This window comes from Hemiscyllium ocellatum, chromosome 18 (genome assembly GCF_020745735.1).
Source record: "Hemiscyllium ocellatum isolate sHemOce1 chromosome 18, sHemOce1.pat.X.cur, whole genome shotgun sequence".
NCBI lineage: Eukaryota > Metazoa > Chordata > Chondrichthyes > Orectolobiformes > Hemiscylliidae > Hemiscyllium > Hemiscyllium ocellatum.
Genome location: NC_083418.1, coordinates 37,392,674 through 37,411,135, shown reverse-complemented (window position 1 = coordinate 37,411,135; position 18,462 = coordinate 37,392,674). Strand labels below are relative to the sequence as shown.

The 18,462-nt window shown below is 38.2% G+C and overlaps 1 protein-coding gene across 1 annotated transcript in view; it reads left to right on the top strand.

Moving 5' to 3' along the window:
- Positions 1–18,462, top strand: part of otog (otogelin) — a 211,317-nt gene that overhangs the window by 50,359 nt on the left and 142,496 nt on the right. Inside the window, exons 15-16 of the mRNA XM_060838635.1 lie at positions 975–1,100; positions 12,686–12,851. Coding sequence (XP_060694618.1) covers positions 975–1,100; positions 12,686–12,851 — 292 coding nt within the window. The remainder of the gene's footprint in view (positions 1–974; positions 1,101–12,685; positions 12,852–18,462) is intronic.

Sequence of the window (18,462 nt, the reverse complement as noted above, 5' to 3'; positions counted from 1 at the left end):
ACTTCTGTTTGTGGGTGTAAATCAAAAAGTAAGGTGACATTTCCATCAGTGGAAGATCTCAGCTTGCTTTTGTGAGGTATATTTGTGTGGGTGTACTTTGCAGGATGGTTGCATGCTTTTTTCCATTCTCAGCAGACATTCCTTCGCAAAAGTTTTCAATTGTCATTTAGTTCAAGAACAAATGCAATAAGATTTGAAAATCACATTTGCAGAGGGTGGCACTGATCCCGCTGCCTCAGAAATATGATAAAATTTGCAAAGGTAGGGAGGATGCAAGGGACCCACATATCTCTTGTTAATTGTCCTTTAAGCTTGAGGAGATTGTTAACAGGATGGAAGGTGGGAATATAATTGTCAAAGCTGAAGTCACTAAACCTCAATGGTTTGGTATACATTAATACACAGTGTCAGATTCAAAGCTGGTAAAAGTTCATGTGTGTTGTTTTACCCTGAAGAATTTCAGGAGCTGCTGTTTCTCCTGCCAGATCATGAGCATTACCTTACATTTAGCTGCTCGACCACTTCCATGCTCGGTGAGATTGCTGGCCAACGTCCTGCTTGTTTACTTCTGCATGGCAGTATTTGCTGTATGCCGATGCTTTGAGTTGTGCAAGCAACTCGCATCACTTGCTGAAGTTTGGTTTAACACATTGGGAACCTGGCTTAATTAAGACCTTTATATTTGTCAGCACCAGTTCAGGATACATTTGTGGCACAGGTTTGGAATCTGAAAATGACCCAGTCAGCAGGCTCCCAAGTCCAATTTAGAAAATTAACCCCTCCTTTCTCTCTGTTATCAGTTACTTGTGAAATATTGATCTTGCAACATTGACTGACTTGGGGCAGCTCACTATTGCTTACTAATGGCATTATCTGTGCTTCATGAAACAATTAAATTCTTATGCCTGATTGGAAATATCCCGAAATTTCATGGTTAATTTGTACTCTCTTAACTGTATGCTTTAATCTTGCAGCCATTCAGTGTCCAGACACAATGAAATATGGCACCTGTGTATCTTTCTGTAACCGGAGATGCCAGTCGATATCTATGCCAGAAGATTGTTCTGATGAATGTGCTGAAGGATGCGACTGCCCTGATGGTACATATTACAACACCAGAACAAGCAAGTGTGTGAGGGAGTAAGTGCCAAAATTGTGAATTAGAAAATGATTGACTGTGAGTGCTGTTATGGAGAATTTAACTACTTTATTTGGTTATATCATTTGAGCAATTCAAATCAGAATTTTGATGTTATTTTCTTATTATGCTGTGAATTAGTGGAAAGAATAGAAGGGGAAGTTATAACATTTGTCAGGAGTGCTTGAGGGGTATCCAGAGTCAAATGATGGTCAATTGTAATATCATGGAGGATAATGTTGTGGTTCTGTTCGCTGAGCTGGGAGTTTTTGTTGCAAACGTTTCGTCCCCTTTATAGGTGACATCCTCAGTGCTTGGGAGCTTTCTGTGAAGCGCTTCTGTCATGTTTCCATGACATGGAAACATGACGGAAGCACTTCACAGGAGGCTCCCAAGCACTGAGGATGTCACCTAGAAAGGGGACGAAATGTTTGCAATAAAAACTCCCAGCTCGGCTAACAGAACCACAACAACGAGCACCCGAGCTACAAATCTTCTCCCAAACTATGGAGGATAATGCAATATTTGGCTTGATCACATTATTACTTAGATTGTCTTGAAGTCTGTAATGAGCTGACCCCATAAATGAATAATTAAGTATTTAGATGATCAACTGAATCAAGGCTACAGGCCAAGTGCTGGAAAATATGACTAGAATAGTGCATAATGACCAATGTCCACATGATGGGGGAAGGTCTCCTTCCATGCTTGACTCTATGTGCAGGATTGAAGCCATGCACTGGTGTGTTGATTAGTCTTTTTTTGGACTGCACTATATTATGCAACTGATCTATCAATTGCAAATGTGCAAATTAATATGTTTCCTTTGAACCTAAAATAAGCAATAAACTGCATATCATAATTTCAACTTATGCTTAGATTGTACACAGTAATGGCTGAAGGCTTTCCTTCTCTGTGTGCAATAAGTATTTGGCCTATATTTCTGAAACACAAAAAATACTTACATTTCTCTGCATAGCTGAATGTCAAAGGCATTATTTTCCACACAGTGGGTTGATTAGTAGTCAATAGTGTCACATTACAGTGACTTTCATACTTTTCTGCTGATTTATCAATGTGGTATTCACAATCCTGCACAGGTTCATATTCTTTCAGATCATTTGGTGCAGTTAATGGAGTTAATAAGGTCCTAGTGTTTGGAAGCACTCCCAGTTGTTATGTTATACAGTACTGTTTATGGAATGTACCCATCTTATGTTGCAGTTCTGTGCAGCCAAACAACCAGTAATTCTTCAACACATTCTTTTACAAAAGAATTTACTCCAGTTCACCAGCTAAAAACTCAACTGATGTCTTTAAGTTAAGAAATGATTCAGTTATGTGATACATAGAATATAAATGGTGCCAAGAACTTAATGGAATTTAAGTAGAAAACCGTGAGTAGAATTCTATGTACCCGGGGTATGCAGAATGCCAGAGATCCTCTTGTATACAGTCTCTGCTATGGACCTTCTGCCCATCATGTGAACATTGGTCATTTAGCACCTATCTAGTCATATTTTTCTAGCACTTGGCCTGTAGCTTTGACTCAGTTGATCATCTAAATACTTACTTTATTTGGAAGGTCAGCTCATTGCAGACTTCAGTGACAATCTAAATAGTAATGGGATCAAGCCAAATATTGCATTACCCTCCATGATATAACAATTCATAATCATTTGACCCGGGATAACCCACAAGCACTCCGAAGCTGATTTATGCACCGCTAAGATGATTCCCAGTATTGGGAATGGCTCTGGCTCAGCTGTCCGTTTCCATTTAGTATCTAGTCAAATTAAGAGCCAGATAACTGGGCCTTGGGAGTTTGGCAGTGAGCACCTAACTCCTTCCCCTGTGATCGCTCATTGGCCTTTAATGGTGCCCATTGGAACCAGAGGATCCATGCCACGGAAAGTGGGCTGCCACAAACCCAAAGTGGGAATTCTCCTCCGTTCTCCCTGCCCTGTCTGCTAGCTCCATGTTTAAGTTTGCGTAATGTTCATCTTTCTCAGGGCCCCCTCAGTATGGAAATACTCTTGTTTTCTCCTTGTTCCCAGCCACCTGCTGACTCTCAATATGCTCAGCCAGGCAATACTGCAAGGAAATTCCACTTCCTGCCCGAGCAAGTTGTCCACCTGAAAACTCCCAACTACTAGACCTTCATCACTTCAGCAAATCTCTTCCTGCATTTTTTAGTGGCTATTTGAGAGGCATCTCCATAACATATATCCTTTTCTCATCATTTAAGTGAGTTAATAGACAAGTAAAGCAGTTAAAATGGCAGCATTTTCACAATATTTTAACAGTTATAATGAGTGTTTATTTTAATAAATGGTTATAGATGTCTTTAGAATAACTGCTTAAAATATAGAAGCTAGTGGTTATTTGGAAATACTGATATTAAACCAAGGAGAATTTTTTTTTAACTATTCTGATCTTCTCAAAAGCCAGTGTGTAGGACCCTCATAATCAAAATGAAATACTGGCACAGCAGCCTGTGGCTGGTTTGACATGTTTAGGTTTTGTTGCAATACACCAAGTACAGAAGCATAGAAAATAGAAGTAGGGGTATGCTATTTCAGCCTTGGAGCCTGCTCTGCCATTCATTATGACCATGCCACATCCAGGTGTGGAGAAGTCAGCATTTCAACTGTACCCATGTTGAAGAAGGGTTGCACCTGAAACATTGACTTCTCCACCTCCTGATGCTGCCTGGCTTGCTGTGTTCTTCCAGTCTCCTGCTTGCCTACCTTGGATTCCAGCATCTGTGATTTGTTTGTCTCTATTTCATCATGGTCAGGGCTGTTCATCTAAGTCTGTTCCTGATTTTTTTCCCCATCTCCTTTGATCCCTTTAGCACCCCCCCCCCCATACACACACACACACACACACACACACACACAATATCCTACTCCTTTCTGAAATCATACAATGTTTTGGTCTTGACTGCTTTTCACTGACTCACTACTGTCTGGGTGAACAAATTTCTTGTCAAGTCAGTCTTAAATGGTTTACCCTGCATCCTTAGACTGTGACTAAGGTATATCTGTACAGCAATCTGCTACATTAGACAGCTTTTTCCTCAAAGCTTGAAGTACGATTATTTTATAAACACAGAATCCATGTTAAATTGTGATAAATATAGACATTTAATGTTGTATCTTAGCTGAATCATGTTATTGCTTTCTCTGGTTCACTTGTTAAGTCAAGCTATACATCACCTTGAATCTTTAAGAACTGTATCACAAATATTAATTATGTCTTATACCCTGGCAATCAGCACTTCTTTGCATAATATAATTTGCATGTTATGGTATGGCATAAAACTGATTGAAAAGCACTCACTTCCAGTATGAGTTAAGCAAGAATGTTATCTTCACTGGGACTGTTGTATTTCTATTCATCATTTTAAAATAATTTTAGTCAATGATTTAAAAATGCAATATGTAGTTCATGCAGTTCCCCTGTTACAAAACAAAATGATTGTACTGTAGAGTCATAAAGATGTACTCATGGAAACAGACCCTTTGATCCAACTCGTCCATGCCAACCAGATATCCTAACCTAATCTCGTCCCATTTGCCAGCACTTGGCCCATATCCCTCTAAACCCTTCCTGTTCATATACCCATCCAGAAGCTTTTTAAATGCTGTAACTGTACCAGCCTCCACCACTTCCTCTGGCAGCTCATTCTGTACATGCACCACACTCTGCGTGAAAAGTTGCCCCTTAGGTCTCTTTCATATCTTCCCCTCTCACCTTAAATCTATATGACCTCCAGTTCTAGACTCCCCTGCCTCAGGGAAAAGACCTTGTCTATTTATCCTATCCATGCCCCTCATGATTTTATAAACTTCTAAAAGGTCACCCTTCAGCCTCCGACGCTCCAATGAAAACAGTCCCAGTAAATTCAGCCTTTCCCTATAGCTGAAATCCTCCAACCCTGGCAATATCCTTATAAATCTTTTCTGAGCCCTTTCAAGTTTCACAACATCCCTCCAATAGGAAGGAGATCAGAATTGCACATAATATTCCAAATGTGGCCTAACCAACGTCCTGTACAACGCAACATGACCTCCTAATTCCTATACTCAATGCTCTGACTAGTAAAGGAAAGCATAGCAAACACCTTCTTCACTATCCTATCTACCTACAACTCTACTTTCAAAGAACTATGAACCTGTACTCCAAGGTCTCTTTGTTCAGGAATACTCCCAAGGACCTTACCATTAAGTGTATAAGTCCTGCTATGATATGCTTTTCCTAAATGCAGCACTTCGCATTTATCTAAATTAAACTGTATCTGCACTCCTCAGCCCATTGGCCCATCTGATCAAGATCCCGTTGTAATCTGAGGTAACCTTCTTTACTGCCCACTACACTTCCAATTTTGGTGTCATTTGCAAACTTACTAACTATAACTCTTATGCTCACAATCAAATCGTTTATATAAATGATGAAAAACAGTCGACCCAGCACTGCTCACAGGCCTCCAGTCTGAAAAGCAACCCTCCAAAACCATCCTCTATCTTCTACCTTTGAGCCAGTTCTGTATCTAAATAGCTCGTACTCCCTGTATTCCGTAAGATCTAACCTTGCTAACCAGTCTTCCATGAGGAACCTTGTCGAACGCCTCCCTGAGGCATTTAGATAACATCTACTGCTCTGCCCTTATCAATCCTCTTTGTTACTTCTTCAAAAAATTCATTCAAGTTTGTGAGACATTATTTCCCAAGCAAAAAGCCATGCTGACTATCCCTAATCTTGCCTTCCCAAATACATGTACATCCTGTCGCTCGGGATTCCCTCCAACAACTTGCTCACTACTGATGTCAGGCTTACCAGTCTATAGTTCCATGGCTTTTCCTTATCGCCTTTCTTAAATAGTGACACCACATTAGCCAACCTTTAGTCTTCCAGGACCTCTCCTGTGACTATGGATGATACAAATATCTCAGCAAGGGGCTCAGCAATCACTTCCCACAGAGTCCGAGGGCACAATTGATTAGGTCCTGGGTTTTTATCCACTTTTATGTGTTTCAAGACATCCAGCACCTCCTCTGTAATATGGACATTTTTCAAGGTGTCACCATTTCTTTTCCCACATCCTATATCTTCCATGTCCTTCTCCACAGTAAACACTGATGAAAATTACTTGTTTAGAATCCTCCCCATCTGTTCAAGGTTTGTGCGAAGATTTGTAGCTCGGGTGCTCATTGTTGTGGTTCTGTTCGCCGAGCTGGAAGTTTTTGTTGCAAACGTTTCATCAAATGTTGCAACAAAAACTTCCAGCTCGGCGAACAGAACGATAACATCCTCCCCATCTCCTACAGCTCCATACATAGACTGCCTTGCTGATCTTTGAGGGGCCTATTCACTTCCCTAGTAACCCTTTGTCCTTAATGTATTCGTAAAAACCCTTTGGATTCTCCTTAACTTTATTTACCAATGCTTACTCATGACCTCTTTTTGCCTTCCTGATTTCCCTCTTAAGTATAATCCTACTGCCTTTATACTCTTCTAAGGATTCACTTGATCTCTCCTGTCTATATTTGATATATGCTTCCTTCTTTTTGTTAACCAAACCCTCAATTTCTCTCGTCATCCAGCATTCTCTACACCTAACAGCCTTTACTTTCACCCTAACAAGAATATAATGTCTCTGGATTCTTGTTACCTCATTTTTGAAGTCTTCCCAGTTTCTAGCCATCCCTTTATCTTCAAATAACTGCTCCCAATCAACTTTGAAAGTTCTTGGCCAGTGCCATCAAAATTAACCTTCCCCCAACTTAGAACTTCAACTTTTAGATCCAGTCTATCCTTTTCCATCGCTCTTTTAAAACCAATAGAATTATGGTCACTAGCACCAAAGTGCTCCCCCACCAACACCTCAGTCACCTGCCCTGCTTTATTTCCCAAGAGTAGGTCAAGTAGAAGCAAGTTTTGAAATTATGCAATTGAATTTTTACAGGACTGACTGTCCTTGCTATTTTATGGGTGCAGAATATTCACCTGGAGAAGTGGCAATTAGTTCCTCAGGAATATGGTGAGTAACTGCAATTTATAATTCAGCTTGCAACATTTATTTATATTGTATTTGAACACAAGGAATAGTCAAGAAATACTTGCCTTCACTTGCTCTCGTATAATATCATAGAGAAAGATAGTTATCTTTTGGAATTCCCGTTTATTTTTATTTACAATGTAGCAATGGAAACATCTGGCTTAATTGGGTCATTTAAGTCTAAAATTTTTCTGCTCTTACCTGGGTGAGAAGTTCATTTACATTCCATGTGCTCATTTGGGAATCTATTCTTTTTCTATGTCTTTAATGTGATTATTCAAATTAACAAAGCAATGGTTACTCAATGGTATTTCTCCAAGGTTTTATACTTTCAATATTGAATATACAGTGTTCTCTGTTCATCTTCTTCTTTGATTGATAGAGATGTGTAATCAGTTCTGCTGTTGGGTACCATTGTTCCAATATTGAACAATGTCCAGTTATAACTAAATAAGAATGATCTTTTAGGAAAGGGTTAAATGCGTCAAACAAATGACAGATTATCAGTTTCCATTGGGGTCCAATGATGTGCAGGTCAAGTGGATTGGCACATGGGAAATGCAGGGTTATAGGGATAGAGTGAGGGGAGTGGGTCTGGGTGGGATGCTGTTTGAAGGGTCAGTGTGAACTTGATAGGCCAAATGGCCTCTATCTGCACAGTATGGTTTCTATGATTCTATGATCTTAATCACAGTTACACAACCATGAAAAAAAGGATTTTCAAGTTTCATCTGAGCTGTTCACATTGGAATAAAGGTACTTGGCAGTGAAAAATCTGAAGAAAAATATTGCCCATCCATTGGCTGCTTGAGGCTAACTTGCCTGGGTTTTTAGTCTTGTTGCAATAGGTGATTCACACACCCTACAGAAATAGATGAGGAACTTAGTGTTAGCTTCACCATTATTCTGTTGAAACACTCCATGACCTCAGAAGTCTCCACATGTGTACATTATCAGAAAATCTAGAACTTGCTGTTATTGTTTCTGCATGTCTCCAGAGGGTGCACTGTTGAGGTCACTGCAGCCTGCAATCACTGGGAATTTTTTGAAATGAAGAGATGTCCACTCTTAAAACTGTTAGTCTCATTATAAAAACCCTGGAAAAAGAAACACCATGTTGAGTAATGTATAATTGAGATTTTTAACCATGTACTAACTCAACAATTACTGTTGATCATATTTACTTTGAAAGCTAATTATACATCTCGGATGTGTCAAATTTCTTCATTACACCAAAATATCCATATTCGTTATTTATTTCAGGTTTTGTGAACTTAAACCAATTATAACAATTTTTCTATTTAAAATTTCAAACTGCAAAATGTTTTAATGTTTTTAACTTCCTGCTTTGATTTCTATGAGAAATATTAAATGCACGACTTTTTTGGGGGGGAGGAGTTTTCTCAAGGGTGACTTTTCAATTTTTGTGACCTCCATTTTGGTTTTCAAGAGCTTATTTAAAAAAAAATTCTGATTAACACCTTCATTCAGTGATGCAATCATGTGCTTTCTGTATTTGTGTTGACATGTGAGGGATTTGGACTCTCTTAGAAACAGAAAAAGAAGAATTTGTCACTATTCTCAATAATCATTCAGAGTATATGGTTGTTTTTTTAAAATAAAGCAAGTCAAAATTCTCTAAATGAGAGTGTTCACTGCAATAACATTCACTGCTTTTAACTCTGTACAGTAGCTCCTGGATTCTTGTAGTCTTAAACTCAAGACCACATTCATTTGTAAATAATTCATTTAACTTAGATTTTCTTGATTCCTTGTTATTAGAGTATTTCTTTGCTGAAAAATTTAAAATTGCTCTCTTGGTTTTGTAGGCCCTCTTTCCCCTTTTATAAATTCTCTTCTCTCTATCAGACCCTCACAATACTTTGCAGACCCTCCTTTCACTGCAGGCTTGCATTTCACAGAACCCCGACCACCATCCTGAATGACTCCCACCACAGCCTCACTACTGCTCCTCCCCAACTCAACTTCCCAGCCCAACAGCTTGGGCTCCAGACCTTGCACTCCAGCACCATGTTGTTCCCACCCCCACAGCTCTTGGCCTCACTTCCCATTTCCCTTTTCCTCAGGGCCTGCCCTCAGGCTTACCTCAACTGGGCAGTTGTTGGATCCTGTACACCTGTACAACATGTCTTTTATATGCATGTGCTCATTGATCACAAGTAGTTGTACAAAACTTGCCTACCAACCACATCGTGACTGATGTTCGCTCCAGAAAACAAAAATATCACTCCCAAGACAGCAATTTCAAACAAAAACACTTTAGTGCAACTTTACCAAGGTCATACCCTCAGTTAATTAATTGGACTCATTCATTGATTCAAGTTTGACAGCTCAGTGAAAGGCTGTTATTTAGTGCATAACTTGCATTCACACATGGGTGAAATGAAGATGGCTATTTGAAGTTTCAACTGGGTGCAAGTTTTTGCTGTGTACACACAAGAAGTAAATATATTTTTGTTCAACTGAAGAATTTTCCTGACGAATATCACAGAAGATGCTGTATATATTTTTTTCAATTCAGGTAAAAAGACCTTAACGCAAACACAAAGTCATCCTTAATTCCTGCTCAGCGGTTACAGAACACTTTGCCCATTGATGAACTGGATTATGCTTCACATATTTTCTGAGTATTAATTATAAACTAGGAATAATTTTATTCATAAAACTGAATGTTTGAAAGTAACAATCTTTGTAATAATTTTCAGGATTTGCTCCGAAGGTTTCATGCAGGTTCAGAGTCAAAAACTTGGTAAGTTTTATGTCTGAGGAGAATTCATTTGTTTGGTGTTGTAAAATTAGATAATTGACCAGAAGGATTGACGTGGAATAAATTAGATACTTAGTATTTTACTAGTTTACAGAAATTGTCTGCTTTCCAAAAATCATCTGTTATTCCAATCCCTGATATCCTATTTGATAAAGAAAAATGAATGACTTGAAGATATTTGACACAGCTTTAGCCCATTGGTTTGAGAACTGGTGGGAAATCGGTGTCACTTCTACCAGATCAATCACTTAACTGACCAGTCTTAAATGTTTCCTGGGATTTAGGATGTAGGGTGGAAATCCTACCTGCCTAGAAATAGCGGCAAATCAGAGCTGGGCAGTTCTCCATTGTAGGCAGTTACATGGGGAGTAGTGACTGCTGTTGATAATGCACCAAGGGGAAAAACCTGTATTACTAAGCCACTGGTAAGTTGGGTGGGTAGGGTTAGTGGGGAAGGTCTAGAAGGCACTGGGGAGTGTGGTTAGTGAAGGAATTTGGGAGGTAATCTAGAATATTAACATCAGTCCATAGTGTATATAACAGTATATGATAGTGTGAAATAATGGATATTAATATTTACTATGTTTCCAAGTATATGATAAATAACAAGGAAAAAATTGGCAAGGTTAACAAAATAATCGTTATTGCAGATTGACATTGTTATTGCATGGAGTATACTGTAGATTTGATTTGTTTTGCCAGTCAGAAGAAGGCACCACATCAAAATATTAATTTGTTCATTTTCTCCCCCAGTACTGGTTTGACCTGAGTCTTTCTCACATTTTCTCCTTTTATGTTAGATTCCTGGCATCTGCAGTTCCTTGCCATTGATATATCTCTCCTGCTTTTCTCAGCCTTTTTCTTCTATTGTGAATTATAAATATCTCTACTTTAACAGATGTAGAATCTTTGACTGGATAAGAGTAGCACAACTATTGTAAAACACTTCTCTGTATACGTCAGGGACTATGATCATTTTGCAAAAATAACATACGGCTGAATTTACAATGGGGGTGTTCAGATGAAAGCACTATTAAAGATTATTAGGCTTAAATAATTTATTGCATTCCAACATCAAATGTATATTTCAACTTTAAACAAAGTCCTTGGTATCTTAAAATATATGTAATACCAATAGGATAGTGAAGAAGGCCTTTGGTATGCTTTCCTTTATTGGTCAGGAGTTGGGAGGTCATGTTGCGGCTGTACAGGACATTGGTTAGGCCACTGTTGGAATATTGCATGCAATTCTGGTCACCTTCCTATCGGAAAGATGTTGTGAAACTTGAAAGGGTTCAGAAAAGATTTACAGGGATGCTCCCTATTTGAGCTATAGGGAGGGAGCGTCGGAGGCTGAGGTTTGACCTTATAGAGGTTTACAAAATTTATGAGGGGCATAGATAGGATAAATATGCAAAGTCTTTTCCCTGGGGTGGGGGAATCCAGAACTAGAGGGTATAGGTTTAGGGTGAGAGGGGAAAGATATAAAAGAGACCAAAGGGGCAACTTTTTCACGCGGAGGGTGGTATGTGTATGGAATGTGGGTTGGGATATCTGGTTGGCATGGACAGGTTGGACCGAAGGGTCTGTTTCCATGCTGCACATCTCTATGACTCTATATAAATTTAAATTGCTCATGGAATGAAGTAATATACAGTTTATAAGTGAAAAATGGAACACATTTCACAAATAACTTATACTATACAAGTGAAAAGTAAGCGGTGATGGGTAAGCTGAGAAATATCATAGAGATGAATTGATTTATGAATAGTTGCATTTATTAACTAATATCACTAACACAAATATGTACTGCAATTTCTACCATTGTTTTCTCTTTGAATAAATTTGGATCTGAATAAGTGATCATTGTCCCTGAATAAATGATCATTGGAAATGAACACAGCATGGTAATGCAGTGCACCAATGAAATTGATGGCTATTTTTCAATTGATAATTCTCCAGTAAATTTCAGCAACTGATCCAAATACAAATGAAGCATGTATTGGTTCCATTATTTAGAAACTTTGACTTATTCCAAACTGTTGTTTAAAAACATTAAACCAATGTCACTAGCATAATTCTTGAACTTTTAAGGGCTCAATTTGTACATCATTTGAATTTTTATTTTTCTAATACTTCCAATGATTTACAAAGTTTGTTGCACTTGTAAATCTTTTGCTATTCCAATACTTCCAGTAATTTATGACAAAACTTGCAATTCTGAACAATTTATCCTATTGATACCAATGAGGTAAGATTGAGACAGAAGTATCATCAACAAATGTTTTGGCATTGATTTTGAAAATCTGATCAGTATAAAATCAACCATAACAAAACTAATTTTACAGTGCTGTTTCCACACTAAGTCATCTAATCTAAAACCAGCAAACATCCCAAAGTTATGTGTGAAAGTACTTTCTTCATTAATGGAAAGAGTTTGACAATGACAAATTCTAAGTCTTGAGATTGGATTACATTGAACAAAGATTTGTGAAACTCCTCACTCAACTCACATCTAATTTTAAACTTAATACAATGAAATGATTTGTGTCCTGAGAATTGTCTTAGTTACAAAATAAAATTGAATGTTTGAACCATCAAGTAGCATTTTGCTTGTCGTCTTTGTTAAAAAAACAAGGTCAATTGAAGTAAAAACAATAAAAAAGAAGTATTAACCATTTTCATAATTCTACAGATTCCCAATGTGGTCCTGGCCAAATATACTTTAACTGCAGTGCTCCTTTGATTGGCTTTGAGACCAGTGTAGGAGCAGGGTGTCAAGATACCTGTGAAAATCTGCTCTTAAACATTACATGTCCAGAATCCATGCCGTGTCTGTCAGGATGCATTTGCCCACCTGGGTAAGTGACTGCTCCTTCAGCTGTATTGAATATGTTATGCACATCAAGGATCTATGGTTAAACTGGAAGGAAAAAGTCTATGTAAATTATGTGACAGTAATTTTAGCTAATGGGGACAATTTAGTGTATGAAGCAGTAAATCCGAAGTTATAGCACAGTTATTATGCAAAGAGAGAGATTTTCATGCACAGACAGGGCATTATTTCCCAGATAGCTAAGTACTCATTTTAGAAATGTTTGTTGGCACAAGTCTTTTCAAAAATTGAAATGATTCAATACTAAATTTCAAAAATACAAACTCAATGCAGAGCCTCATTAATATTAAACTAGATTTCAGACTGCAGTGTTTGTATTGTGTCTGATATGAAACTCTCGCAGTAAGATGGACATCGAGAGGTTACTGCTGCACCTTGTCAATATCATTATGGACTATGACATTGTTTTGGATTTCTAGTCTTATATTTTCCAGGGTTTATTTGCATTGTATTACATTGTACTATCAGAACTGATAAGTATTTGAAAAACTGTTGTGTTTGGTGCATAATGTATAACACTTGCCTTCAGAATAATGTAGCACTTGATATTTGGAATTACTATTTACACAAGTGTTACCAATTATTAGACTGCATTCCTGATCAATCTGTAGTATTCAAGTTCTTTGTTTTACGTTCTGCTACAGAAGTGGATTATTGAAGAGGGAAGAACAATCCGTGAAATACAGCATATTGGAATTGTAAGCTTAGATTGATTCATTGCATTTATGTGCTTGTGAGACCACTTGGTTAGTGTCTTGTCTTGTGTTGAGAACACGATAATAACCCATGGTATTAGGGACAAGGGACTGGCATGGATAGAGGATTGGCTGACTGGCAGAAGGTAGAGACTGGGGATAAAGATGTCTTTTTTAGGATGGTTGTCAGTGACTAGTGAGATTCTGTAGGGCTCAGTGTTGGGACCATAACGATTTATGTTATACATTAACAATCTAGACAAAAGAACTGAGGGCATTGTTGTTAAGTTTGTAGATGACACAAAGAGAGGTGGAGGGACAAGTAGTGTTGAGGAGATGGAAGGCCACAGAAAGACATGGAGAGATTAGGAAAGTGGGCAAAGAAGTGGCAGATGGAATACAATGTTGGAAAGTATGGGGTCTTACACTTTGGTAAGAAGAATAGAGGCACAGACTATTTTCTAAAAGGAGAAACACTTTGGAAATCTGAAGCACAAAGAGACATGGGAGTTCTAGATCAGGATTATCTCAAGCTTAACATGTAGGTTCAGTTGGCAGTTAAGAAGGCAAATGTAATGTTAGCATTCATTTCAAGAGTGCTGGAATACAAAACAGGGATATATTGCTTAGGCTGTATAAAGCTCTGATCAGACTGAATTTGGAATATTGTCAGCAGTTTGAGTCCAATATGTGCTGGCATTGTACGGTGTCCAGAGAAGCTTTACAATAATTGTCCCAGGAATAAAAGGCTTGTCATACAACTAAATCAGATCCTGTGCACAAAATTTCTCAAGAAAGCTGGCTGTGTTTATCAGGGAAACAGTGACAGAATTCCATAAATCTACATTCCTGGGCTGGAGTTACAAATGCATGACAACATCGCTAAGCCTGAACTTTAATCAAACTTATTCAATGTTATCGTAATAACTCAAGTAATTAACTACATTGCATGACTCATTTGCCATACTACCCATCATAAATGTGGCCCCAATATCTTGTGGAGTTTCTACAGATGGCTTTGTGCATTGGCTGTCATTTGTCCTATCAGAAGTGGATGGAATCTATGTCCCACTGTTGAAACTCCTGGGAATTGCAGAGACCCAACACAATTGGGCTTATGCCATTTTGCCAATGGATCTTATGCCAAATTTGTGGCAGAAAATTGAAACAATTCCTTTAAGCAATCATTGGCATTACCATGCAATGTTAGACTTATCAAAACTATCTTCAAAGCATGTTGATAATTTTAGTGCATCATATATTCAACATTTTAACACTTATATTAAAATATTAGAGTTTTGACCAGTTTAGTTTTTATTGTCATTCATGAGTTATATCAAAAGGGTACTACTAATAGGTTGGCATCAGTGATTGCTTAAGGATCATCTAGTTGTCTGTTACTACATTTTAATTTGAATAACAAAATACACATTATAAAGTATCAAATCATGGCATTTACAGAGAACCAGGAGTTTGACATGATGTAGCTATGGATCAAAAGTTTTCTTAAGGTACCAGGTTGGATTCTTGAATGAATGAATGAATGAATGAATGATTTTGTGGTCATGTGTACTTTACAATGAGTAAACTGTAACAGTGAAAAGCTTTTCCACTGTGGCTAAAATCTGGCCCCATTTTGAATAGCTGTAAGAATAAGAAACAAAAAGAGCGAGGTTCTCAGTTTAGATACTGGTTTGGGATACAGTTTCTGGAGTTGGCACCAATGATTTATGAACACATTCTATCAAGATCAATAATTATAAAGTCAGGGTTACAGTATGAAACTGTAATAGTTATGCATATTTGGCAACTCTAATATCTTTCGTGCTGGCACTGTGACTGAAAAATGATGTAGGATACTGCACTAAGCAATACAACTACACTACACTTTTCTTTGAGGTTAGACTATTATTCTCAAATTCTTAGAATTGTTCTTAAGTTCAACCTATTTAATTCATAAGTGTCACTTTAAGTGAACTTGAATATGTGAGAGGCTTGTCATTAGGGATACCATAAATTAATAAATAAAATCTAGAAGAAATATTGTGTTAGAACTTCTGCACAGTGTAATCACAATTGTGTTGCTTTAGAAGCAAATTTGAAACACCTTAATTTGTAGAATTGCTCATAGCATTGTGCAAGGTCTGCCATTTTTCATGCTTTGGAGATGCACAACCACCTGATGAAGGAGCGGCACTCTGAAAGCTAGTGCTTCCAATTAACCTGTTGGACTGTAACCTGGTGTTGTGTGATTTTTAACTTTATTTTTCATGTTGTACTCATATCTCTGCACTCAATGTGCCAAAAACAAGGTATATCTTAAATATTATTTTTGAGCTGGAGGGTTATTGACTTAGGGTGTAGGTTTGCTCGCTGAGCTGTAGGTTTGATATTCAGACGTTTCATTACCTGGCTAGGTAACATCATCAGTGGCGACCTCCAAGTGATGCGAAGCTGTTTTCTCTCCTGCTTTCTATTTATATCTTTCTCCTGGATGGGGTTCCTGGGGTTTGTGGTGATGTCATTTCCTGTTCGTTTTCTGAGGGGTTGATAGATGGCATCTCAATCTATGTGCTTGTTTATGCCGTTGTGGTTGGAGTGCCAGGCCTCTAGGAATTCTCTGGCATGTCTTTGCTTAGCCTGTCCCAGGATAGATGTGTTGTCCCAGTCGAAATGGTGGTTTTTCTTTTTCATCCGTGTGTAGGGCTATGAGGGAGAGGGGGTTGTGTCTTTTTGTGGCTAGCTGGTGTTCATGTATCCTGGTGACTAACTTTCTTCCTGTTTGTCCTACGTAGTGTTTGTGGCAGTCCTTGCTTGGAATTTTATAGATGACGTTGGTTTTGTCCATGGGTTATACTGGGTCTTTTAAGTTTGTTAGTTTTTGTTTGAGAGTGTTGGTGGGTTTGTGTGCTACTAGGATTCTGAGGGGTCTCAGTAGTCTGGCTGTCATTTCTGAAACTTCTTTTGATGTACGGTAAGGTGGTTAGGGTTTCTGGCTGTGTTTTGTCTGTTTGTCATGGTTTGTTCTTGAGGAATCTGTGCACTGTATTTTTTGAGTATCCATTCTTCTTGAATACATCGTATAGGTGGTTCTCCTCTGTTTTTTGAAGTTCGTCTGTGCTGCATAGCTGTCATAGCCCTACACATGGATGAAAAAAACCACCATTTTGACTGGGACAACACATCTATCCTGGGACAGGCTAAGCAAAGACATGCCAGAGAATTCCTAGAGGCCTGGCACTCCAACCACAACGTCATAAACAAGCACATGGATCTAGATGCCATCTATCAACCCCTCAGAAAATGAACAGGAAATGACATCACCACAAACCCCAGGAACCCCATCCAGGAGAAAGATATAAATAGAAAGCAGGAGACAATAGCTTTGCTTCACTTGGAGGTCGCCACTGATGATGTTACCTAGCCAGGTAATGAAACGTCTGGATATCAAACCTACAGCTCAGCGAGCAAACCTATACCCAAAACTTCAACCTGAGCTACAAACCTTCACAGGATTATTGACTCTTGTCTATTATCAATAAAAGGGAAGAATGTTAACTTGTGCCAACATTGAGTATAAACTTAGATTATACAATTACTACTTAAGATCAATATTTGGATCATGTTTCATATCACTGGGCTCTAATGTGTTTCAAGTGACAGTACAACAGATTTTGCAGCTGTATTTTTGAAGTTACTACAAAGTTATTGTTGATGATTGATTGGTGATTCCTCCAACATTAATTTTAGTATTTGTTAATGTTCATTTGTGTAATACAGCGTGAAGTTATTCTTGGTAACGTCTGAGATGACAAAACAATTTAGATAGCCCAATGCCATTCAGTTAATTGAACCTAGATACTGACAAGTATCAAGAATTTACACCTCCTAAAGCTAATAAATTCTTACATTTTCAGCTCTTGCATACTTTCACATTCAAACACTGATACTCATGTCATGTGTATTCTATAATACATCATTTTATATTAATGTAATGATGAATACATAATTAAATAAATCATAATCAAGGCAAGCATTCAATTATACTCTTTAAACCACTAAGGAAGTATTATTTTTGAAGTGTATACATAGTTGTAATACAGAAATTATGGGAACAATTTACAAATAGTATGTTACCTGTTAATGCAAGCTAATTTAGTAATATGTGATGGTGTTAATTGATTGTGTGTTCATGAAGAGGAGACAGCTGGGATCAGGAGAAAGTTTGGAAGAGAACTGTGATTACATCATGAACAATTTCTATCAAGAAAAATCTCAGTTTTGGTTTTTAATTCAATATGAGTGGACACTAGAATCATAGAGTCATAGAGATGTACAGCATGGGAACAGACCCTTCAGTCCAACCCATCTATGCTGACCAGATATCCCAACCCAATCCATCCCACCTGCAAGCGCCCAGACCATATCCCTCCAAACCCTTCTTATTCATATACCCAGCCAAATGCCTCTTAAATGTTGCAATTGTCCCAGCCTCCACCACTTCCTCTGGCAGCTCATTCCATACCCGTACCATCCTCTGTGTGAAAAAGTTGCCCCTTAGGTCTTTTTTATGTCTTTCCCCTCTCACCCTAAACCTATGCCCTCTAGTTCTGGACTCCCCGACCCCAGGGAAAATACTTTGTCTATTTATCCTATCCATGTCCCTCATGATTTTGTAAACCTCTATAAGGTCACTCCTCAGCCTCCGACGCTCTAGGGAAAACAGCCCCAGCCTGTTCAGTCTCTCCCTATAGTTTAGATCCTCCAACCCTGGCAACATCCTTGTTAATCTTTTCTGAACCTTTTCAAGTTTCACAGCATCTTTCCGATAGGAAGGAGACCAGAATTGCACACAATATTCCAACAGTGGCCTAACCAATG